The sequence below is a fragment of the Durotheca rogersii genome, assembly GCF_024521655.1.
Source record: "Durotheca rogersii strain YMJ 92031201 chromosome Unknown GGS23scaffold_17, whole genome shotgun sequence".
Classification (NCBI taxonomy): Eukaryota; Fungi; Ascomycota; class Sordariomycetes; order Xylariales; family Xylariaceae; genus Durotheca; species Durotheca rogersii.
In genome coordinates, this window is record NW_026251248.1 from 113956 (window position 1) to 137710 (window position 23755).

The window sequence follows — 23755 nt, forward strand, 5'->3', positions numbered from 1 at the left end:
AGCGCTGCTGCGGAAGCTCTGCGTCGTTGTCCTCGCTCATTGACCTTAGGCTATACTGGAGAGACAAGCCTCGGCCCAGAATGCCCGAAGCGAGCTGTCAGCGATGCCGATGGCCTCGACGATCCCGAATTCGTCACAGGCGTGTCCCGGCAATGATGTAGCGGGAGTCAGGATCGGGTAGTAACCAGCCGCGCATCATAGCTGCGCACCCTCGTTTCGGTCGTTCGACGTCTATGTAAGCCCGTGACGGGACGCCACATAACCACTCCATTGATGAGCTCACGGCCATCGCACGATCCGGTATGACTTCGAACCCAGCGTGGGGCGAGAGCACTTCCGCGCTCGAGGTCGCCAAGGCCTACGCACAAGGAATTGAGGGCAAAAACGGTGAGCAGCTGGCCCCTCGCGGATATCCTGCTCTCTCCGCTCTAACAATAACACTACGCGGCAGTCTTAGTTACAGGTGTCGCGCCCGAGGGTGTGGGCTCAGGCACGGCTCTCGCCTTCGCATCCCAGAAGCCGGCCATCCTAATCTTGGCGTCGAGGACAAAGGAAAAGCTCGAGGCTGTGGCGTCGTCGATTCGCGCATCCTACCCGGGAGTTGATGTGCGGACGGTCACGGTAGACTTAGCCTCTCAGGCGACAATCCGCAAGGCGGCCGTCGAGGTTGCCGGCCTGATCTCGAAGCTGGACATTCTGGTAAACAATGCTGGAGTGACTTATGATACGCGCCGCTGGACCGTAGAGGGCATCGAGATGCAATTCGGCGCCAATCATATCGGCCCATTCCTCTTCACGAAGCTGCTGTTACCGCTGCTAGAGAAAGCAGCCAAAGACCAGCCCGCTGGGGCAACTCGCATAGTCAATCTCGCCAGCCACGGCCATCGCCTGTCTACGATTCGTTTCCACGACTATAATATCGAGAACAAGGAGGTACCCCCCGAGGAGAAGCCATTCTCCCCCATGCCGCCTGCGTTTTCGCGGGTCTGCGAGGACGGTTATATGCCTACCGTTGCCTATGCGCAGAGCAAGACGGCCAATATCCTTTTCACTCTCTATCTTCAGGAGCACTTGAAGAGCAAAGGGATCATGTCCTATGCTGTCCATCCGGGAAGTATGAATGCCGCTTTGAATTGTGTTTTCTTGCACCACGGCTTAGAGTTGGAATACGAATCGTTCTCTGACGCGATATTTTGGGGAGTGTCATAGGTGTTAGTACCAATCTCGGTCGAGACCACGATCCAGAGATGGCCGAAGCTATTGCGAAAACAGCCAAATACTGGAAAACCCCTGACGAGGGCGCTTCGACAAGTCTTGTCGCCGCACTAGACCCAGCGCTCAACGGTAAGTCGGTTCATATGTCGCTTTTTCCTTTTAGCAACTGTCGCTCATGATGGTCCCAGAACGCGCTGGTCTTTACTTAGCCGATTGTCAATTTTTCCCTGCCGCGGAGCACGCCCGTGACCCGAAGATAGCTGAGCGGCTCTGGAAGCTCAGCGAGGAATTGATCAGAGAGAAGTTCGATCTGGGATGAGAGCGTCCGTAGCATTTTAGCGAACAGGGTAGGCTGCGAAAACGGATTCCGTTCGAGATCAGACGAACACTCATCGCGACCCAACGCGATAGGGCCGAATTGATTTTTTTTTTTGTTTGCGCAAAGCAACCCACAGCGAGACGGTGGCACATCTCTTGGCTTGTACACGATGGCACAGTTCTGGCCTTCTGGGCAGCCGTATTTATAGATCGGATCTCCCGAAGCGGTCGATATCTCGTGGTAGCTCCGTCGCCACCTTTCTAATTTCAAGGCCAGATACCACGCCGCGCTGTTTGTAAGTTCCGGATACTACACAGGAACGTGTATATCCCAGGCTGAAAATCACACGAGGATGCCTAGATCGTTCGCCGAATCGATAGTGCTTGTATACTTCCAACCCCGGCTAAACCGGTTGTATATGCGAGCGCTGCTGCTCCTGGACGAGCTGTGCCGAAGTCCATGCCTCAGAGCCTATTTAATAAGACAGAGTAGATGAGCAAGATTCTATCTCATCTGGATATTTCATCTTCGCCCGGGGTTCTGATGGCGCTCGCGCATTCTCTGTTACAGATAGAACACGACTGTCCGCGGTTTATCTGGCTCAAAGGCTGCTGTTCTATTCTGTTGCTTTGAGCGGGCCCTGGGGGCTCAGATCTAACGCGCATTATGAGATTAGCGCTTCTGGGCGCTCTTCTTGGAGCATGGTCATATCACGCCGCCGCGGAGACGCTGGTTACCCGCGAGGTAGTTCATGAGCTCCCGTCGGGATGGAGATTCGAGGAACCGGCAAAGGCGGGCGAGCCGATACGACTATCACTTGTGCTCAAGCAGCCCAGGATCAACGAGCTGAAAGACAGGCTCAACCGAATCAGTGATCCCAGCAACGCCCAATACGGCCACCATTTGACAAGGGAAGAGGCGAAGGCATACGAAGCCCCCGATCAAAAGTCCCAGTATCTAGTCCAGCAGTGGCTCAGATCCAATAAGATTGGGAATGTAATCGCTGACGGCTCGATCGTGACCATTACCGCGACGGTCGCCGAGGTGAATAGGATCCTTAACACCTCCCTGGGTCGGTATTCCTTTCAGGGATCCCACACGGTCCTGCGCGCACTGTCGTACTCGTTACCCCGAGTCCTCGAGGGGCATGTTGACTTTGTCTATCCCATCTCCAACTTTATGCAACCGTCTCAGAACAGGTTGAAAACCCTCCCCGTAGGGAAGGCGGCCATGGCAGCGAACGAAGAAGAGCAGCCCTGCCCGACCGGTGTCAACCCGGCGTGCCTGAAGAAACTCTACAATGTGACGTACGCTGGCACGACGGCACCCGCCTCATCGCGTGTCCGATTTGGCATTGCCGGATTCCTGGAGCAGTGGATCAAGTATGACGACGTGGCCGCGTTCATCGGCCGGTACGCGCCCGAGGTCGCGGCGCAGGGCTACAATTTCACAGTCGCCACGGTCAACAACGGGACGAACCCGCAGCCGAACACGCCGACCTCGCGTGCCGGGCTCGAGGCGAGCCTCGACGTCGAGTACGGCGTCGCCATCGGCCACCCAACCAACGTCATCTACTACTCGACCGGCGGTCGCGGCGAGAAGATCGACTACAATGGCCATCCAATCCCGGCTAACCGCAGCGACAACGAGCCCTATCTCGAGTTCCTGCAGTACCTGCTCAACCTCGGAGACGACGACCTGCCCCACGTGGTCAGCATCTCGTATGCGGATGACGAGCAGTCCGTGCCGCTCCCATACGCTCTTCGCGTGTGCGACCTGTTTGCCCTCGTGGCCGCGCGTGGGGTGTCTTTCTTCTCGGGGTCGGGCGACGGTGGCGCCAGCGGCATCGGGCAGAACGAGTGCTACAGCAACGACGGGCAGAGGCGACGCATGTTCCTACCGACGTTCCCGGCCAGCTGCCCGTACGTGACGTCGGTGGGCGCGACAGGGAACCGGCTGCCCTTCGAAGGTGCCGTCTTCAGCACCGGTGGCTTCAGCAACTATTTCGCGCGGCCGGCGTGGCAGCAAGCCGCCGTCGACGGCTACCTCACCGCCATCAACGGCTCGCACCGCGGCTTGTACAACGCGAGCGGCCGCGCGTTCCCCGACGTCAGCGCGGCCGGCACGGGGTACGTCATCGAGGTCGGCGGCTACGAGACCGATGTCCTCGGTACAAGCGCTAGCACGCCCGTCGTCGCAGCTCTCGTCGCGTTGATCAACGACGCTCGGCTCAATGCCGGCAAGAACAGCACCGGCTGGCTCAACCCGACGCTTTACTCGGACCCCGTGCGTGAAGCGCTGGTGGACGTGGCTGCGGGTGTGAGCCAAGACTGTGTGTTTGGTAGGGATAGGGTGCGCGGATGGCAGAGCGTAAAGGGGTACGATTGCGTGACAGGTCTTGGTTCCATAGGCGACTTCGCGAAGCTGCTTGAAGTACTGGGGTGAGGAATCTCTCCGTCGACCTGGGTGCGAGTTATCATCGGTCCGAGGAATATAGCGTGATGTATCGATGCAGAAATAACGGGAATTTAGGTACGTAGATCTAAGAGTAGGCTCGGTATATTCTATTTCCGGAACAAGCATTGTTGAAGACGTTTCACGTGGAAGTTCATTCAATCGATGCCTTGGCCCCAGCGCACGACGATATTATGCTCTACGTCAAATTGTTATCTCTCGAGATGAGATAGGCTGCTGGAAACCCCCTGCTGTACGCAACTAGAGGAATGTCTCTGAGCTACCGGAAAAGGTATACCTCAAATCCCTCATTAACAGGTGTTAGGTAGATTAGGTACAATTCGTGGAAGCGGGCTCCCGTTGTAATCGCCAAGCACTATCATTGTCGAACCGGCGTGAGTTGAACCGGAAGTGGTGTCTTATCCCAGACGATGAAAGCATTCTTCTGCTTGCTGATCCAGTTATGACTATTTGGATCGTTGGACCTCTTCATATTGAAATTGAACACCATACGAGCCAGAATGAGGCGCATTTCGATGAGGGCCAGGCTGCGCACTAGCATTAGTACACCGGCGTGACAGAGGGAGGCGTCTTAGCACGTACTTCTGCCCGATGCAGTCTCTCGATCCGGTGAAGAAAGGCTTGAACGCTTCGCGTACATCGTTCGCGTATTTCGGATCCCCCGTGAACCGTTCCGGTCGAAACTCATTGGGTTCCGTCCACAGGGTGGGGGTGCGATACATGGCCCAAGGCCAGACGCCAACGACAGTCTGCGCCTTGAATCAGCCGGCCCAGTTTGGCCATCTTTCGTGGGGTGTAGTATTTTACTAACGTTCTTCGGGACGTGTACTCCAGCGATAATAGTGTCCCTGTCTGTTAGTCGCAGCGATGGAGAGCCAGTCTGAGGAAATAGCCTCATCGCTTCGTCTAAACAAGCCACGAGGTACGGTAGGCGGGAGACGGCTTCGGCTGTGATCTGGCTCTCGTCCTCGAACGCGGAACGGACCTCCGACTGGAGCTTCGCGAGTCTGTCGGGGTTGTCGATGAGCAGCGATGCGACGGCAGTTAGGGCTCCAGCACTCGTCTCTGCGCCAGCGCCCACGATGACATTAGTGTTGATGATAAGGTCGGACATCGAAGATTCCTTTGGAATATCTGGTTAACAGTGCCTATTGTATGGGTTTGTGGTAGTTAGGATACTTACGCCGCCATTTTGAAGGCGCACGAGAGGGTTAATGAGATCCGGCCGTTCGCCAACCGCGAGGCGCTTCTCTACCATTGGCTTCACCATTTCGTTGAGAATGTGCACAAGGCCCCTTGCTGATATGCCTAAAATTGGATTCAGCAGCGCGGTCAAGGCGGGGTACATGTTGATCGCGGTGAGGAAGCCCATCGGCTTCCCGCCATCGATCATGGCCATGATCCACGGATGTAGGCCGTCGCTCTCGAGGCATCTAAAAGATTCGCCTACGGTGAGGTCACAGATGATGTCGAAAACAACGTATCGGAACCATAGCTCTAAGTTGATAGGGCCATCTGCGCACTTCTCCCTCAAACGCTGCATTAATAAGTCCACGTACTTGATCATCATGGGTTCTTGCGCTCGCAAGGAAGCATCGGAGAACCCCGGGGCTAAGGTCCTGCGAAGAGAACGGTGATAGTCCTTGTCGATGGTATTCTGTATATGTGGCGGAAGAAATGCGGGCACGCCGTACATTCCACGCCTGGCATGAAGGGTATTAGCTTGGACATACGGGGGGGATGGGAGGGGAGAAGGGTGGCTGGTGAAGCGATCGATTCAGAGATCGGAGCACAATTCAAAGCGTCGCGCAACACACCACTTAGGAATCTCCGAAGCACCACCTCCCATTATGTCCCGCCAGGCGCGGGGATCGAGAAAGGCCAGCTCATCCGGAGCGACGCGTACGACCGGGCCGTATTTGTTATGGATACGGACGGAATCGAAGACGATCCTACCGCGAAGCAAGGCAACAGTCCAGGAAAGCCGAGTGGCGCGCCGAAGGAGCGGGCCGGGGAAAGACGCGAGCGGATGCAAGTAGAGGTTGTAGAATATGTTACCGGCGATATAGAGCGCGGTCTACGTTTGAGGCGCGTTCAAGTTAGCTTTGTACGGCCCATATGTGGTCGTCATCTCGGTGCTCGAAACGGAGCACTGTTAAAGAGAGCTTCGGCGTACACCAATGAGAAGAGCCCCAGCGATGGCCGCGAAGCCTATCGAACCCAGTAGGCCCATGATCCCTGGGTGCCAACCTTGTCAGGGGTAGTCCGATGGGGTGGTACGGAATGAATAGAAGCAGGGCGATGGAGCTAATGGGTTAAGGCAATTTCGTAGAGAATATATGTCAGGTCGGTATCTCAATCTACGGCGAGGAGGCGGGAGGATTGAGTTGACGAATGACTGACGCTACGTATATGAAAATACGGAGCGAAAGATCGAGACGAGCTGGACAAACTGTCCATATGTACTACGGTTTGGCCACAGCGTTCTGCCGCTACCCCTCATAGATTCGACCTCGCGGCAGCGTGGGAGAGGGACAAGGCATACTCATGCGCGTTCCGGCAGGCTAGACTTCGGTGCCGTAGCGAGCGGTGTGTCTTGGCCAGCAGATCAAGAAATGCGAGTAGGCATGCTCGGATTCCAGCTGATCCGACCAGCCAGTAACCGGGGATTCGAGAGGCCAGCAGAGCGGGGAGCAGGGTAGATCCCCGGCGCCGACCCGAGATTTGTTGATGTAGACTGCCCCCATGGCACACGCCAATTTGCGGGTCTTCATAGACGTGCGAATCGTCGTCGCCGCTGGAGAGGGCGTGGGAAGCTGTTTCAGCCGTGACCTTGCCTTGCCGCGACTGGGTAAGGTGACGACGAATCAAGCAAGACTGGTGGAAGTGTCGAAAGAGAGAGAGAGAGAGAGAGGGGGGGGGGGGATATTCTGTCTGGCTGTAGATATTGTTTGTCTCCCTCCTCCCTCTGCTTCTCCTGTAGGTACCTCCCTCCGGTTTCTCCCTCGCTTCTCCCCGCGGCCCGCCGTCGATTGTTCCGTTAGCTCCACGGCCGGATACGGATATGGCGCCTACTAGGCCTGTCTGCGCAGGCACGGCGTGTCCGTCGCTCGGGGCGGAGACCAAAACGCCAACGACGATGCGGTGATAGTTGAGAGGAAGCGGGACGGTGCCGTACCCAGGTACCTGCATTCCGTGGTGAGGTTTAATAGGCCCCCATTCTCCTAGCGAGTGGTTTACGAGTAGGCCGATAGATACATATGCGATTAGGTACCTATGCGTAGCTTCAACATGCACTGAGTTGGGGGGGGCGGAGGGTAGGTTATAGGCACTGACATCCCGTCGCCGTGCTTCTAGTTGTGGCTCCCCGCATCGGCATTGTCCCGTCCCGCACATTAGGCGGGTACTTCGCGATGGGTGGAGCATAGTCTCTAAGTATAGGGTCTTAGGCGCCCGCTATTGGGTGATTCAACTGCTGTTCATGAGGTACCTACCTACCTAGGTAGATCGAAACAGCCTCCTATAAGGTAGAGAGGTAGGTAGATGCCTTAGGTACCTTAGGTACTCATAAGGTACCATCGAAGCCCTTCCCTACCCATCGCCGGATTGTGTACGGGCTATGGGTTGGAATAAGCCCTTGCTGTACCTGTGCGCAACCTATCGGCACTAGCACCTTAGAGTCAAGACTCACACCATAGGCGTAGGTGTAGGTACCTACCTACCTACCTCCTGGCAAGTACCTCTAGGTCAGCTCATAGTACCTGCAGCCATGGGTGGAAAGATGGAGGGCGCAAGGGAACGTGGTTGTTTACGGGTCCCACACCAGCTTATGGAGAGGTAGGCATCTTAGGATGAGGTAGGTATCTACGATTAGTAGGCTGGGTAGGTACCTTTACCTTGGTCCTGCACAGTATAGGTACCTAGAGCGGTATATGTATACACATATCGACGATTCGATGATTCGCGCGCGGCCGTGGTCTCGATTGGCTGGGCACCCGGCTTCTCAGCGCTGCTGGTTCGCCTTCTCCGCTACCCCCTGGTGCTGTTATCCCGAACTCGGTTGCGTCCCCAGTCCGTACCTCTCGACTGCATCGCCTGTACTCATACTCATACACCTGGGCACCTCTGGGCACCTCTTAACCTGGCTTCCTGGCTACCTGGCTACCTCCCTACCTAAGCTTAGCGTAGCACGGCTTGGTACCGTCTGCTTCACGCCTTTTACCAGGTCTGCCTCTACTTGCGTCGACCGAAAACCACACGCAGGTGTAGACGTCGTTTCTTTGGCTCCAATTCCGCCTCGATCGCCCTTTTATTACTGGGCTTCTGTTTTTGTCTAGCTAGGGAAACCCGCCGCCCACCTCCCACCACCACCACCCCCTCCCCAAACCCGTCCCCGGGCCAGGTCGTGTCGGAAAAACTGCCGGCTCCCAAGGTCGAGATTAGTGGTGCTGAGGCGTCTATCCACCACCATCTGACCATCCCGTCAGCCAGACCACGCAACACCCTCTCTCTCCCCTCCTCCATTCCTCTGCTGCCCGCCCTCCGCTCACCAAACTCGTCCGCGTATGCGAAACTGTTATATATGCTACAGGCGCTCCCATCCCGGGCCATTGAGACCCTCGTTGGTATTTATCCGCGAGACGGGCACGGTCAGGCATTGCCAGCATCGGATTCGACGCGTACCGACGCGTCTTCTTCAGCTCCGCTCCACCCGCCTACCCATGCGCCCGCCCTGCACCCACCCGACCTTCCGTCGCGACCGCTAGGATTCACGGCCGCTATCGCATAGAGAATTGCCAGGTGGAAAAGAAAGAGGGGGTCAGCTTCGACAAATTACTGCTGTTGGGGCGTCTTTGTCCCCTGGGATCGTGCCCGGAACCCACACGCACCTCGCCATCGTTACGACACGATGCCCACGCGCGCTCCTTGAACCGTATACGATTCCCTCCCATCGCTGGACTTGACCTCTTCGGCTTCTGATATTTGTGCGGGCTCAGCCTTGCTAAAGCGCTGCGCCGAGGAGGGGCGGGACGGGATAGCTGGGAAGACATCTCCGTCCCTGTCCCGCACGCAGCCAGCTCACTTGTCGATATGCCGACACTCCAGGTCAAACCGGCCTCTTCGGAGCTCCTCCAGCATGTGGCCGACTCTCTCGGCAAGGCAAAGAAGGTTGTCATCATCACCGGTGCCGGCATAAGCACCAATTCAGGCATTCCGGTATACTTGCGTCTGTGCCGTGCTTCTGCGACGTGGGTTGCTGACTCGTCGTCGTGTAGGACTTCCGTTCCGAAAATGGGCTTTACTCACTGATCCAGGCCCAGTTTGAAAGGGCCGAGGCGGGTTGTCACAAAGAAACCGAGGGGCAGGCCGTAGGTTTTGCCATAAGCGGCCGCCCGGTAAAGAGAAGAAGGATATCTTATGCAAGTGAAAAGTCCTCGACAGGACAGGAGCCCACTTCTAAAGCAACACCCTCCTCGACCGGCTCTGCTACTCGTGGCAGAACGAGCGCTCCGGTCGACCATGCTAATGCAGATGTCCAAAAGCCCACCCCGCATGCCATAGATGACAGTTCCGTGAGGCGAGACGCAGTGACCCCTTCTGAAGCAGCGCTTCAGAGACTTGCCCGGTCGCAGCCGGGGCTCCGACCGCCATTGCCTCGACACATAATACAAGCGTTCGCACCCACGTGTGCACAATCATCCACCAGCGACGAGGCCTCATTGTTAGCCTCGCAATCTTCCCAGTCTTCGAGTGCGTCTCCCCGTACTGAGGACTCGTGCCCCTCCACCGCGAGTGGTTCTCAAGGCATCCCGACAGGAGCAACCACCCCGAGTGCTCTTCCCGCCGAAACCTTCAGCTCATCGCCGCTATCATCGCCGCCGCCCATCCTCTTCGACCCTTTCGAGATTACCAATTCATCTATAGATGGCAGTTTCCAAGAAAGTACTGGAAGTTCCGACATGTCCGATTTCGAAGAGACACAAACTTCCTTCCTCGCCTCCCAGACTTCGAATCCCAGCATACGCAACATGAAGGGGCGGGATCTATTTGATTCCAACATATGGGCTGACCCCTTAAAGACGTCTGTTTTCTACCGATTTGCCACGACCTTGAGACAGAAGGTGAAGGATGTGAAGCCGACGAAGACGCATCACTTCATTGCCCACATTAGAGATTCCGGAAAACTTGCGAGGGTATATACGCAGAATATCGACGAAATCGAGAAAAAAATCGGGCTTCGCACCGATCTAAGGAGTGGTGCGGGCAATCGGAGGCGGAAGTCTGCTAAACAACAATTGATCAGCCTTGAGAAGGACTCCAAGGAAAACTCTGAAGTGATCACTGGTGTAGAGGACCCAGCTAACGTGGATCCCATACAACCCTCACAGGGGTCCGACGTCTCGGGACGAATCCATACTCGACCGGCCGCGACTCAAGACAAAGGTGTCGAATGTGTGTTTCTCCATGGCTCCCTGCATGCCCTCCGCTGCTTTGTATGTGGAAAGCTATGTGACTGGGATGAAGCAGATCGCGAGTCTTGTACTATGTTGGGCGAGCAGCCCGAATGCCCGCATTGCGCAGGGGCAACCGCAGCAAGGCAGGAGAAGGGTAAGAGAGCCCTAGGCGTTGGTAAGCTCCGCCCAGATATCGTCCTCTACGGAGAAGAACATCCGCAGTCTGATCTCATTTCCCCTATTGTCCAACACGACCTATCTGCCGGCCCGGATCTCCTCCTGATACTGGGCACGAGCCTCAAAGTGCACGGGCTCAAGGTGATGGTCAAGGAATTCTCCAAGGCTGTGCATAAGAAGGGCGGCAAAGTCGTCTTCATCAACTTGACGAAGCCGTCCGAGAGCGTATGGGGCGAAATCATAGACTACTGGATAGAGTGGGACTGCGATGCCTGGGTTGACGATCTGAGGGATCGAAAACCGCAGCTTTGGTTGTCGTCAAGCGAAGTGATTGAGCTCGAGAGGCAGAAGCGCGAGGCTCTAGCCGAGAAGAAGAAGGAGAGCATGTCGAAACGGCGCGAGAGTGCTATCGAGAAGAAGCGAGACAGCCTCGAGGAAAAGCGACAGCGGAAGACCGAAGCGGACAAATCTCGACCACCACCCAAGCATCCCGCCGCCATGAGGAACGACTACCAATGCGGCGCGTATGTTGTCTGGGAGATATTCCAAACCCTAGCGAAGATCGGTGATCGTCCGTTCGATAATCTGGGTTATACGCCTCCTCGTCGGTCTCCTCCGGGCGATCCCCCCCCTTCCGAAGCCCTTAAGCGCGACCCGCCCGTCAAGAAGAAGAAGAGAGCGAGGAAATCAGCTCCAGCAGCTCTAGCAGTTCTTGCTGAATTTGAGATGCGCCCGACGTCGGTCGTTACAACGAAACCGGTGGCTAAATACAACAGTCGGAGCCAATACGCCAAAGCTGCACAAGAGCTGGCGCGAACGGGTAAATCGCCGACGCCTGTGAGGTTAGCGGAGCTCAACGGCTTGGCAACGCCGAATGGGAAGAGCCAGATGTCGCCGTATAACCCGCCCAGCTCTATCACGGCCGCCGTCAAGGTTAATCCTCGTCAGCGAAAACGGAAAACAATCGATGGGATCCCAGTCGGTAGTGTCGCTTCGCTGGTTGGCAGGCCCAAGCTTCCACTGCCCGTCCCCCTCAACGTCCCGAGAGAGGCGCTCCCCCGGAGCGAGTTCGCTTTTGCGACTCCGAGCCCTCTCCCACCCCAAGGCCCGATTTTAGCCCCGTTACACCCCGGTTGGGAGCGATCCCCGCCGGCGAAGATCACTCCCCTAGAGCCAAGCTTGGACATCTCCCCACCAAGCCCCCTTGCCGACCTGCCGCCAGTGCCCCGGTCGCAGGTCTTCGCGCTCCGCCAGTCTACTCATCCCATGATATTTAGCGACCCTCTCGTCAAATTACACTACGAGACTACCAATTACAGAAAACCGCCTCAGGAAGCCAGTGCGGCTACCGATGATAAGACACCCAGTCCCTCGGACCAACTACGGCGGGAGCTAGCTCGACGGAAAGAGCTTGAGGAGGCAGAGGCGCCCGGAGGATTGAAAGGTTCGTGATGAGGCGTAGCCGGTTTTTTTTTTTTTTTTTGGTGAGCGCCTACTGTTTGAGCAGACTTATTATACCCGTTGTAGAATATATGGGACGCCGAACCCCTTTTAGGCCTTTCGAAGGCAAACCGAATCAGCGGGGACTACGACGTGCTCTGACTGTGCTCATCTCGGACCGTGCCGGCGGTCCCCATTCCGCAGTCTCCTAGGAAACCAAGGGTGCCCTCGGCATGTATGACTGCGTAATTCCTAGCGCTGGGAAGAATTGGATGATGCCAATTCTAGGTAGGGTTTCCGGAAGACATACAGGCGCCGACCACCACGCTGTTTGTAATGTAGGCCTGAACTAGGCAGAGCTCTTCGCATTCTGTTGCTCCGCATTCTCGGTTCCCATATGGTCTGTATTCCCCCTTCTGCCCCTTATTCGTTATTGCGAGTACGTACCTAGTCACAGGGGCTTTTCGTCGTAGCCTTGCACGCTTAAGTCCTCATCACATCGTGCCACGTTACCCCTGGGGCAGCTGATTAATCCAGCAAGCCTGTATGATTCAAGCTGTTTAGATAACAACTACAACTGCTTATTCTTTCTTCCTACATCCCAAACACTACACATATACAACCAAACACATCGCCAAAGCCGTACGCCTCCTAGACAACCCTCCAGCTCTTAGTAGATCGACATGGGAAAAACACCGATCGACGCCTCTTCACCGCCGTTCACGTATACCCGCTTACCTCCTAGACGGGCTCCTTCTCACTGCCCACGTCACTCGCCACCAGCCAGCCATACAATTCTTGTCCGACCGCCCAGCTGTGCCTCCCACTCCTAAGCCCTGGCGCCTATCGGCCAGATCAGCTCTCGTCTATCCAATCGGTAGGATCGAGGTCTCTCAACGCCAAGGGGAGAAGGCCGAACGGCCGCCCAGATTCCTCCTCGGACAAGTCGACGCTCGACCGGCGCCGCGCCGGCTCGCGATACGGCTCGGACGACTGGTAGAGCGGCGCGCCGTCGCCGCCGAGCCAGACGCCGCCGAGGATCCTCGCCGCCACCTGGTTGATGTTGTGGGCCTCAATGTCCGAGGTCAGCGTGTCGACGGTCGAGTAGCCGTTGGGGAACATGCGCAGGCCCCACGACTCCGGTGGCGGCGGCTGCGGGAAGGCGCCTTTGGCGGGCTCGCCCACCGCCGCGCCGAACTGTGGGCCAACCCGCGAGAACGGCGTCCCGCCCCCGAACGAGCCCTGCGCCAGCAGCTCCGCGATCGTGCTTCCCGGCACGCCGAGCCTGGCGATCTCCTCGAGCGCCCCCACCTTCTGAGCCCCCCTGAGAAAGGCCGACCCCACTTCGTCGGCCCCGATGTTGGCGTAACGTGCCCAGGGCCGCGCCCGGCGCTCCACCCGGCCGCCTCGCGTCGGACCCGCCGGCGCTGGCGACGGTCGCCGGCCGCCGCTACCCATTCCGCTACCGCTACTGCCCACGGGTACCCTGCCGCTCCCCCGCCGAACGTGCCGTCTCCACACCGACCTGGGTGGGTTGAGCCGGCTCGTCCAGCCGAAGACGACGTTGCTGTCACGCCGATCGTCCTTGCCGCCTGAACTCTGAACGGGGGGGTTCTTGGACAACCTCCTCGCCCATCTACCCGCCAACCCTGATGCCGACCACGATTCCAAGGACGACTTAGGCCTCGCGAGAGACTGTGACTGTCTCCGCGACGCCCCCTTGGTCGCCGGCTTCAACGTAAAAAGGCCCGGGCCAGGGTCGATGGACGGGTCGATGATCCCGTGCGCCTTCCAGGCCTCTTCCAGAACTCTCTGCACATGGTCGACTCCCGTGTCTTCCTGCTCGCCGCTGAGGGGGGGCGGCAACCCCACCGCCTCTTTCGCCTGGCGCGCGAACACCTCGTAATCGTCAACGACTTCGCGGATGCGCGGGTCCAGTCGCGCGTACTCGTGCTTGGCAAGGTCGCGCGTGCGCTGGACGCGGCTCCGCAGGCTGGCCGACGATATCGACGGGAACCGACGCCGCCAGCGCAGGTCATCCGGCTGGAGCTGGTCTTGGTGGTCGAGCATATCTATCAGCATGCGGTACCTCACGCTGCAGGCGCGGTACGTCTTCTCCCAGCGCTGCCACTGGGTCAGGATGGGCCGCATGGCGGGCCGCAAGGAGATCGCCTGGATGAACTCGACGATCCAGGTGATGTCGTTGTAGAAGCGCATGATGCGCGCCTGGGCCATGCCGATGTAGTTCTTTCGGGCTTCTAACCCGTAGAAATACGATCGAGAGGTCATGTCTAGCGCGAGGAAGTCGAATATCATCCGCTCCATGTAGGCTATATCCTGCACCACGAACGACATCGTCCTCTTCAAGCACCGCATCAGCGAACCGCCATCGCGGTACATCTCGTCCCACTGGCTCCCCACCCAGGCTTCCCACGCAGGGTACTCCATCGGGTTCTTTTGAGTCGCGTTGAGATATCCCTGGTAGATATTCATCTTATTCTCTACAGAAGCCTGGGAGAACATCTCGAGATCAGTACTTTCTGTCTCCAGTTCTGATAGCTCCACAAGGGCGCCGCTGAGCGGGAAGAGCGTTCGATTTCCCCACGTCGCGGTTTCGTGGCGCCAGCGCAGATCGAACGCGTCAACCTGTGCTATCTCCGTCGACAGGGCGTGGAGATAACTGGCTATGCTGGTGTAATTGTTGCTGAGGAGAACATCGACCACGAAGGTCATCCAGGCGTGCTCCGTGTCACCGAAAATGATTCTGGCCCTTGGAGGTAGCCAGTCTGGTAATATCGAGCTCTTTACCGAGTCGGAGTTATGGGGAAACTTGAGGGCTTCATGTCCATACGTCTTGAACTCGGTGTCCCAGAAGCGCTGTTGGAAGAAGCGGGCCAGGTAGCTGATGGGGATCAGCGTGCTATGAATAAAGCCCGGGTGTGCCGTGCCACCGAGGATGCCCTTAGACCCCGGAAACTTCACCCGCGGCCAGGAGCTGGCGAGCAACACCAGCGGAGAGCATACCATGTGGCGGGAGTGACCGTCCGCCGTGCTCAGCAGATTGACCGCGATGAAACCCCAGAGCGACTTCTCCACATCGAAGCCCGATTCCTGTGTCGGCATACCCTCGAATATGGGTTCCGACATTAGGTTCGTGAAGTCCCATAACTCGTGGCCGAGCTTGAGGAGCGCTTCGGTGATTTCCGGGTTCTGGCCTAGGGGCTGGGCCCACATTTCGGTGGTGAGGGCATTATGTGCATCGTTGACAGCGTGCTAGGCTAATGTCAGCGACGTGGATTCTCACCATGCGCGTCTGCTTTGGGGAATTCGGTGCTAGGATGCGCCTCGCATACTCACCGCCAACTCGTGGATCAGAGTCGAGGCGATCAGGAACGAGACTGTCAGCTTCTCGCTTTGGCTGTACTCGGGGACCAGGAGCGGCCAGATCAGCTCTATCGCCAAATTACAGGTTATGTAACTGTCACGTCCCAACCGCGTCATCTTCGTAATCCCAAAGTGGAAAGAGTACGCAGCCGGGAACATCTTCTCGTTATCGTCTTCGTCGTCGCTCTCCTCGGGATTCAAAAAGGCACTGCAGAGGTCTAGGCGCAGCGTCTGCTCGAGCATTCGCATCGTGTTTGCCCGCCAATCGTATCCCATACTGGCCAGGAAGCGTATCCCTTCAAATGTCTTGTCCATGTCTATTTTATCCATAAGAGTGTATATGGGGACAAAGGGGGTCTCGGGGTCCTTTCGCCAGTCGTCCTCCGCCGGTGCCGGTCTTCGGGTCCTCATGTCCATGAGAGCTTCCAGGCCCGGTGGGTTGCTATACAGGATTCGCGATACCATCTGCAATGCCGGCTGCAGCGCTTCCCACACCACGTCGTTCCTTGCCTGTTGACGGGGTCAATACGACTTCGCTTCGAGGGCCTCGGTAGCCGTGATAGAGGAAAGTTACATCCCCTGAGAACAGAGGCATGAGAACGAGAACGGATCGCGAAACTTACAGCATCCCACTCTCCTCGCATACCGTTCAGGTTATACACAAACCGGGGCCTGCTCGACTCGTCACCCTTCCAGAGCGAATCATCCCAGCGAGATCTCTGGAGTAAGCTACGGGCAAGGCCGCGGGTAAAGCATCGAGAGTCAGCTCACGAGTAACATTACCAAACTACAGCGCATTCTCCTCTCCTCTCCTCGTCTGGCCTCTTACCCACTCCACCATGGTCCCAGACGCCGCCACAGAGAGAGAAAAGCAAAATGAGGGGGGAACGAGAGACGTACGGATGGAGAGGACCTTGCAGGTCGCAGGTGACGTCGTCGGACATGGTCAGCGCGCCGTACTGGACGAGCTCGTCGGACGTGAAGTTGCGGAAGTAGAGCCGCTGGTAGTTCTGGTCGGCGAGCGCGCGCGCGAACAGGTTGCGGTGCGCGGCGACCTCCTTGGGCCAGTTGGCCTTGGCCACGAGGAACAGGATGTCGAGCGGCACCTCGGGCAGCACGGCAGCGTTGCGCAGCATGGCCTCGAACCGGTCGGGCGAGAGGTAGCCGAGGCGGGCCATCATCTCGGCGAGCGCGCGCGGGTCGACGTACTCGGGGTCGGCGGGGTCGGCGCCGCCGGCGGCGCGCGCGGCCTGGCGCGAGGCCTGGCGCAGCTCGGCGCGCTGCTCGTCGGTCAGCACGGCGAGCTGGCTCTGGAAGTCGAGCAGGGGGTCGCGCGTGCGGGTGGCGGACATGGTGGGGCTGAGGCGGCTGCGGCCGCCGAGCTCGTCGGCGTGGATGCCGAAGCGGCGGGCCCAGGGCGTCGGGTTGCGGACCTGGTCGGCGGCGCGCAGGGCGGGGACGTGCTTGAAGATGGGGTCCTTGGTGCGGGTGAAGGTGCGGCGGCCGACGTAGTCGACCACGGCGTCGGGCGAGAAGTCCGGGTGCGACCACTCGGGGATGTACCAGACGTAGTCCCAGGCGCCGCTGTTGGCGCCCTTAGGCACGCGGTTCGCCTGCGTCTGCGGCACCGGGTTGTGCCGGTGCTCGCGCGGCAGCAGCGGCGCGTCGCCCGACTCGTCGCGCGGCGGCGGCAGCCGCAGCGTCGACGTGCTCTCGTACACGGCCCGCAGGAACGGCCACCAGTCGTAGTCGACCATCAGGCCCTGCGGCCGCCGCGTCTTCCACAGGTGCCGCACGTACTCCTGCAGCGACTCGTCCGTCAGCTGCTCGAGCGTCCACTCCCTCCCCGGCAGCTCCTCGTCCTCCTCGTCCTCCTCGCTTTTCTCGCTGCTGCTGTCGCTGTCGCCGCCGACGTTGAGGTGCTTTTTCCCGCCGCGGGGGGCCCGCTTCAGCATCCTGAGCGTCCTCTTCTGCGGCTCTCCCGGCTCAAACGTCGGCCTGGGAGACTTGGGCGGCCCGGGCAGACGCAGCCCGCCCGTCGACTTGGAGTGGAAGGCCATCGCTGCTGGTGTCCGCTGGGCGTTTCTCCCCTCGTGCTTCCCGCTGCCTCTCTTCGACTTCGTGCTGTGTCCTCTCCCACACCGGCGCACTAGCTTCTTTCGCCCGAGGCACACACGTCGTAGGCGCAGGCTCTAGCGCCGACGCAGTCGTATCAACACGTTCAGAGCCAACTAGTAGTTAGTATAGGTAAGTACGCAGCCGGTCCGTATCCGTTGTGTGTTTGTTTATGTGTATTCCCGCCGCTATATCACTGCTGTCCGTCCCCGATGTGATTCGAGTCGTCAACCTCGGCGGGGCATCAAATTTCCAGGTTTCCTCTCTCTAGTTTATTTTTCCTCTTTTCCCTTCTCTCTTACGGTGCTCCTGTAGACGTGCAGCCACCAGCAGGTCCGCGGATATAACAGGACGCCAGCGCAGGAACGACGGCCGAATTACTCTCCCCCGTACATAGCGACGGGGATGGCCTTTATCCGCCGTGCCCGTTCCCGGAACGCAGCGGTCGTGCGGGGGAAAAGAAAGGGCGTGCTTCGAAGCGCCGCAGACAAAATCGCCTCCCGCATCCGGCGAAAAACGGGGCTTATTGTCCCCTCGTCGCGCGCGCGCTGCCTTGTCTCGCGGACAAAGAGAGCCCCCCCTGCCGCTGGGTCGCAGCTACGGCTCGCTCCCTACGTACCTACCTGCTACCCGGTGGTCGAGTGACCTGATTGCAATTCTTCAGAGACGGGAGTTCGAGAGACAGGTAGGTGCGGGATGTAGCGTAGAGGGCGCGGGCAGGAGCACGACTGACAACGCCGGCGGTTTGGACGTCTGAGAATCGGTAGAACGGCGGCAACAAGGACGGAGAAGCGTGCGGCGATTAGGTAGGTGGGTACCTGCGTGCTGGGCAGATAGGCTGGCTGTCTCAGACACACTCACAAAGGCCCTCGATCCGTGCCAGTCTGGAGATAGCTATAGGACACGAACAGTGTAAACTAGGATGCAGCTCTATGTCAAGACAAAGACGGCGGGGTGGTAGAGCTGCTAGTCATTCGAAGGCATCATCGCCGTGGAAGTCGTCAATGTGCGCCGACACCTCGATCGCCATCTCGTCTCATGCATAGATTTAGTAGTCTTGCCTCTCGGCGCGCGCTACCTCGTACTTGTTGTATCTTAAGTCTATTCGGCAACCTGCTCGTCTATCTATGGTATCCCCGCAGTCAAAAAGTTGAAAGACCCATAAACCCCCGGGTCTCCAATCCCGAGGCAGGATGCCTTTCCTACTTCATCCTGCCCGACCATATACTGTCGGCAGAGCGCTCTCCTCGGCTGTCATGATAAGCTAACAGCAGCCCAGGGCACTCTCGAGAAGCACCAGCACCAGCAGAAAACCAGTGCCTAAAACCATGCAAGCCCGAACTTTTTCTGCTCAGATCATCAAACAAAGGGAAAGACGTGAAATCAGAATTCGTAACAGGTATTAATTCGTGATGATGCGTGGTTGCTGTGAGATAGCCAAGTCGCTTACTCGTCCTCGTCGGAGAAGACCTCCTCTCCGCGCTTCCGGCGGGCCATGCGCTCTGCGATATTGTCAGCTGCAAATCCTGCTTCGACGCCTCGAGGCAGTCGGGGAGTGTCATCGGCTTACCCTTCTTCTTCTTTCGTGCCTCGGAGCTCGTCAGCTTGCTCTTCTTCTTCGTCGACACAATCTTATTGCCCATCGCGTCGAACTTCTCCTCCTCGTCATCGCCATCCTGCTTCAGTCTCGGGCCGGAACCCTGGCCTTGGACCCAGTTGTGCCCCGAAGGCGTCATCGTGCCATCCATGACGGCCCACACCTCCTCCGTCAGGTCTTTGGTGAACTCGGCGCTGTGGGTGATAATGATAACACCACCCTCGAACTTCTTCAAGGCCTTGGACAGAGCGCCGAGAGAGTCGCGGTCGAGATAGTTGGTAGGCTCGTCGAGGACGATCAAGTGGGGCCGCTGCCACGAACACGCGGCGAGGACAACCTTGACACGCTGGCCGCCAGAGAGACCACGCATGCGCGAGTGCGAGACGAGTTCGGCGTCGAGACCGAAGTTGGCGCAGTGCGACTCAATCTCCTTCCGGACCAGAGGTCGGAACTGGCCCGAGGCGAGAGCCTCCCTCATGTCGACTTCGGCGACCAGCTTCTGATGCGAAGCGAGCAGCTCGCTTCGCGGAAGCCAAGCGTTGTCGGCTGTCATCATGGGAACCCATCGTTCGTTCTTCTGACCGACATTCTCGCCCAGAGCAAAGGAGCACTCGTACTCGTAGCTGTTCTTGAACTTTCTTCGGCTGTTGATGCCGATGACGCGCCGCTGTGAGCCGTCGACCTTGAAGATCTTGTCCATGGCCTTCTCGTCCTCCTCGGTGATGATCTTGTTAGCACGGTCCATCGTCTCGCGATCCTCACCAGTTTGGAATCGCCACTGAATGTATTCGGAAGGCGTCTTGTCCAGGTGGTTATCGATGTGGGCGAACGCGTGCTGCTTGATGTAGGCAATGCGGATGTTCTCGTGCTGGTAGATCTCACCGCCGGTAGGAATAAGCTCACCGGTAAGCACGTTGATCAGCGTCGACTTGCCGGCACCGTTGGGACCAATGACGGCGATACGAGACCCAAGAGAGCACTGGAAAGTAATGTCGAGAAGCTGAGGTTTAGGAGTTCCCGGGTACTGAAAGCTCATCTTAGTAGCACGCAGGATAGCCTTGGCCTTAGTCTTGACACCCTCGAGGAAGCCAGGCTCCGGGAAAGAGAACTCCATCTCGGATTCTCCGAGCTCGTAGTACGACTTAGCGTGCGGGTTCCGGCGGACGAACTCCTTCAAGTTACCCTTGTACTTCCTCAGCTTGAACCTCTCGTAGTGAATGATGTACTGAGTAACGTTGTCCAGGAAGCCGCTGTCGTGGGAAACGATGATGGAGGTGCAAGGGGAGTTGATGAGGTAGTCCTCGAGCCACTTGACGTTCTTCACGTCCAGATGGTTGGTAGGCTCGTCGAGCAGCAGTATGTCGGGCGCCTCGAAGACAGCGCGGCACAGGGCCAGCTTCATCTTCCAGCCACCAGACAGGGCAGTAATCTCGCCGGAAGTCATGGCCGGAGTAAAGCCGAACTCCTCGAGACGCTTCTCGACTTCGGGTTGGCTCGTAGTGACGCCGGCCTCGCTGAGCTTCTTCATCGTCCAGTCAATCGTGGTCATCTCGGTATCCGCAGAGTCCAAGTCGTGCTCAACGAAGACGGTCTTGACTTCGCTTTGCTTGGGGAAGCCCTCGACCTGCTCGTTGTTGATGGCGCGCATGAGAGTGGATTTACCCGATCCGTTAGGGCCGCAGAGGCCGTAGCGGCGACCACGCTTCAGCCGTAGGTGGGTCTGGTTCAACAGGATCTTGGCGCCGTACGCGAGGGAGAAGGTGCAGTTGCAGAGGTCCTCTCCATCGTCATCTTCGGCCTCTTCCTCGGCCTCATCCTCGATGCCGGGAGAAGCACGCTTCCGGAGGCTTTCGACAAGCTTGTCAGCCTCGTCGTCGCCCACGATGACGCTGGCGAACGGCTTCACGGCCGTGGCCCAGGTGGATGGCTCAATCTCCTTCTCGTCAATGAGCTGGCCGCCGATGGCGGAGATGTAGTCTAGGACGGGAGACAGCTTCTCGGCCGTCTTCGCGTGGCTGCTGGGGACGGCAGCCTTGAGGTGTCCGAGAACAGTGGCGACGTCACCATCATGGCGAACCTCGGGGATCTTGCCGTCCTTGACGTTGCCGACACGGATAAGAGTGTCGAGAGCTTGCTTGGTCTTCTCACGAGCCTCGGGGTCGGCCAAGTTGTCGTAGTTCTTCTGCAGACCCGGCATCATCTTAGGCAAGAAGGGGGCGACGATGTTGGGGTCGTCGACGAGCTTGCACATGTTGTCAACAATGACGGCAGCCTTTCGCTTGATGGCGGTGTCTCGCTCGGCCAGACCACGGTCTAGCAGAGGTACCATCAGGGCGAGGGTGGGTTCCTGGACCTCGGTAACGAAGGTGGTAGCGCCAAGCAAGTGGACGGTCTCGGGGACGTTTTCGGGCTTAGCAATACACTTGATTAGCTCGGGAATGAACCGATCGATATCCTTGTTGACGATCAACTCGCAAAGCTTCTCCATGGTCTTGTAAGCACGATCCTTGACCTCCTTCTTGGTGTCCCACATAGACTCGGAAACGACGGGAATAAGCTCAGGAACACGGAAGGCTAGCTGAGCGGGGGCCGTTCTGACGAGGATGTCGATGGTCTCGAGAGCAGTGATCTTCTCGGGCCACTTCTGGGCAGTCAGGATGGATTTGATGATAACAGGCAGGACGGCCTTGACGGCATTAGGGTTGATGGCCTCAATGATGGCCGTGGTGGCGGCGATAGCAGCATTCTTCACCGCCGTGATCTTGTCGCCGATGGCGGCCAGGACCAAGGGGAGGAGGACAACGAGGTATGGCTCGACATTGGGAGCAATCTCGGAGTGCTGGGCGATAGCTTCGATGGCATTGACGGCCTTTTCACGGACCGAAGCATCCTTCTTGTTGGCCAGCTGCTTCTTCAGGGCATCAACAGTTCTGCATCCTGCGTGTTAGCAAAAAGAAATCGGCTTCTGTGCCGCTCGTAAGAGCGGGGGAGGAGTTCGGGTGGTCGAAACCAGATCCCGGTATCAGGAAGTGCTGGGCGCGCAGATAGGTATACATGGACACAGGATTTGCAGGGCCATTTCGGGGGAATTTCAGTGCGTGTGCCTTATCCACTGGCGTGGACGGGGCCGTGCAACGAGCCCAGACGAGCCCCTGTGTTTGGTGGGACAGCGAGGGGTAGCGAGGTTGGACCGAAATGATAGGAGGTGGTGGGGTGAAGAATAGCGTGGCGGCAAACTCGAAAAAGAGCAGGGGAAAAAAAAGACACCAGGACATATTCGAAAACAATCCGGGGGAGAATGGGGAGAGGAGGGAGAAGGAAGGAAGGGCAAAATGTATGTTTCTTTTCTCTGGCTTACCTGGTGGGAGCCTCTTGATCCTCGATGCGACCGTTGATGAAGGAGGCCAAGGCGTGCGAGGCGTCCTTCGCAGCGGCAGCGTCCTTCGACACGGTCAGCTTCTGCATGAGCTCGTCCAACACCTTGATGGACTCGGCGTTCTCGTGGGAAGACATGGTGATGATTCCGGTGGATGGAGATGTTGGTCGGATTGGTGGTAAGGGTGTTGTCGGTTATCCGGATCGTGACGATCCCGGCGGATGCAGTCTATCGTCAAAGGGTCTATGTGTTCGGCTCTAAACCGGCGGGAAACCGGAGGTAACGTCTAGCGATATGCTGGAAATCTAGAAATGCACCTCGTCGCCGCGGAGGGTGCCTCGAGAAATAGAGGGAGGTTGACGGATGTTGCTCGGTGAGCCCGCAGATTCTTGCTGACGGGTGAGATCAAAAAAATCTACTCTATGGTGGCCTCGCCTGTCTAGGTTTGCCGTCCAGTCTAAACCGAAGGAACCGCCACAAGGGAACAAAGAGCTCTCTCTCTCTTCGCGTCGCCGACAAGAAGGAGAACCTGAGTCGAAGGGGCTCAGATGGTCGCTCTTGGGGGAGGAGGGGAGAAAAAGAGAAGCAGGGAGTGAGGGGAGATGTTTCGCGGAAGAAGAAAAGAAAAAGTTGGGAGAGGAAGAGAGGGAAGAGTGGATGAAGGAGGAGAGAGGCTTCGAGATTTTATGAAATCCCAGCAGTATGAGAGGGCGAAAAAAAATGGATAGAGGAACGTACTAAAAAAAAAAGTTGGTGGCCACGTAAAATTTTTTTTCTTTTCTTTTTCTTTACCTTTTCTGCCCTCCGAGGGGTAAAAGTGCTACTGATAAGAGGCCCCCCGGACGTGGGAGAAGTACCCAACAGGCGAGGCCTGGGTACCTTCCAACGCGAGCAGGCCGGGCTGATACATGCCAAATACTTAGATCTGCAGGGTCCCTCGACTGGGGTCACAGGCCGGGGGGCACAATCGATTACTGTGGACCTGCGTACAGCGCTGTAACCAGTGGCCCATGCGCTGCCCCCATTCGTTGGCTACTCCAGTCACCACCACCTCCACCCACAGTTTATTAATCGCTGTTTTATCGCTGGACAAGGCCGGCGGGGCTAGTCCCGATAGGGCATTAATGGACAACTGGTCGCTGGCCGGGGCGAGCCAGAAGGCGGTGAAGCAGCATATCCCACGGCCACCCCCACCGCTGCCG

At 57.8% G+C, this 23755-nt stretch overlaps 7 protein-coding genes across 7 annotated transcripts; 3 read left to right on the forward strand and 4 right to left on the reverse strand.

The window, feature by feature from the left end:
• The first annotated feature begins 79 nt into the window (after positions 1–79).
• On the forward strand, positions 80–1867 carry GGS23DRAFT_137474 (retinol dehydrogenase 13). The gene is made up of 4 exons (XM_051511231.1): positions 80–387; positions 452–1114; positions 1210–1344; positions 1404–1867. Exons 1-4 carry the CDS (start codon positions 303–305, stop codon positions 1532–1534), a joined length of 1014 nt encoding a protein of 337 aa, XP_051370228.1. The 5' UTR covers positions 80–302; the 3' UTR covers positions 1535–1867.
• Positions 1868–4280, forward strand: GGS23DRAFT_137475 (subtilisin-like protein). The gene has a single exon (XM_051511232.1). It carries the CDS (start codon positions 2201–2203, stop codon positions 3977–3979), a length of 1779 nt encoding a protein of 592 aa, XP_051370229.1. The 5' UTR covers positions 1868–2200; the 3' UTR covers positions 3980–4280.
• On the reverse strand, positions 4174–6242 carry GGS23DRAFT_611507 (isotrichodermin C-15 hydroxylase; the record flags this gene model as incomplete). The annotated part of the gene is made up of 6 exons (XM_051520418.1): positions 4174–4536; positions 4592–4758; positions 4821–5132; positions 5193–5712; positions 5827–6086; positions 6186–6242. The coding sequence occupies 6 exons, from the start codon at positions 6240–6242 to the stop codon at positions 4368–4370; spliced, it is 1485 nt and encodes a 494-aa protein (XP_051370230.1). The 3' UTR covers positions 4174–4367.
• GGS23DRAFT_137584 (uncharacterized protein) lies at positions 6075–7300 on the reverse strand. Its single transcript, XM_051511234.1, has one exon. The coding sequence runs from the start codon at positions 7199–7201 to the stop codon at positions 6509–6511; it is 693 nt and encodes a 230-aa protein (XP_051370231.1). The 5' UTR covers positions 7202–7300; the 3' UTR covers positions 6075–6508.
• Positions 7301–8860: 1560 nt separating this feature from the next.
• GGS23DRAFT_137680 (DHS-like NAD/FAD-binding domain-containing protein) lies at positions 8861–12213 on the forward strand. Its single transcript, XM_051511235.1, has 2 exons — positions 8861–9226; positions 9286–12213. The coding sequence occupies exons 1-2, from the start codon at positions 9101–9103 to the stop codon at positions 12091–12093; spliced, it is 2934 nt and encodes a 977-aa protein (XP_051370232.1). The 5' UTR covers positions 8861–9100; the 3' UTR covers positions 12094–12213.
• Positions 12214–12574: 361 nt separating this feature from the next.
• Positions 12575–17823, reverse strand: GGS23DRAFT_611513 (uncharacterized protein). The gene is made up of 4 exons (XM_051520419.1): positions 16366–17823; positions 16089–16194; positions 15439–15975; positions 12575–15354 (listed from the first exon to the last, which is right to left on the reverse strand). The coding sequence occupies exons 1-4, from the start codon at positions 17523–17525 to the stop codon at positions 12937–12939; spliced, it is 4221 nt and encodes a 1406-aa protein (XP_051370233.1). The 5' UTR covers positions 17526–17823; the 3' UTR covers positions 12575–12936.
• Positions 17824–18933: 1110 nt separating this feature from the next.
• GGS23DRAFT_137694 (armadillo-type protein) lies at positions 18934–22893 on the reverse strand. Its single transcript, XM_051511236.1, has 3 exons — positions 22536–22893; positions 19151–22107; positions 18934–19082 (listed from the first exon to the last, which is right to left on the reverse strand). The coding sequence occupies exons 1-3, from the start codon at positions 22688–22690 to the stop codon at positions 19027–19029; spliced, it is 3168 nt and encodes a 1055-aa protein (XP_051370234.1). The 5' UTR covers positions 22691–22893; the 3' UTR covers positions 18934–19026.
• Between the last annotated feature and the right edge of the window lie 862 nt (positions 22894–23755).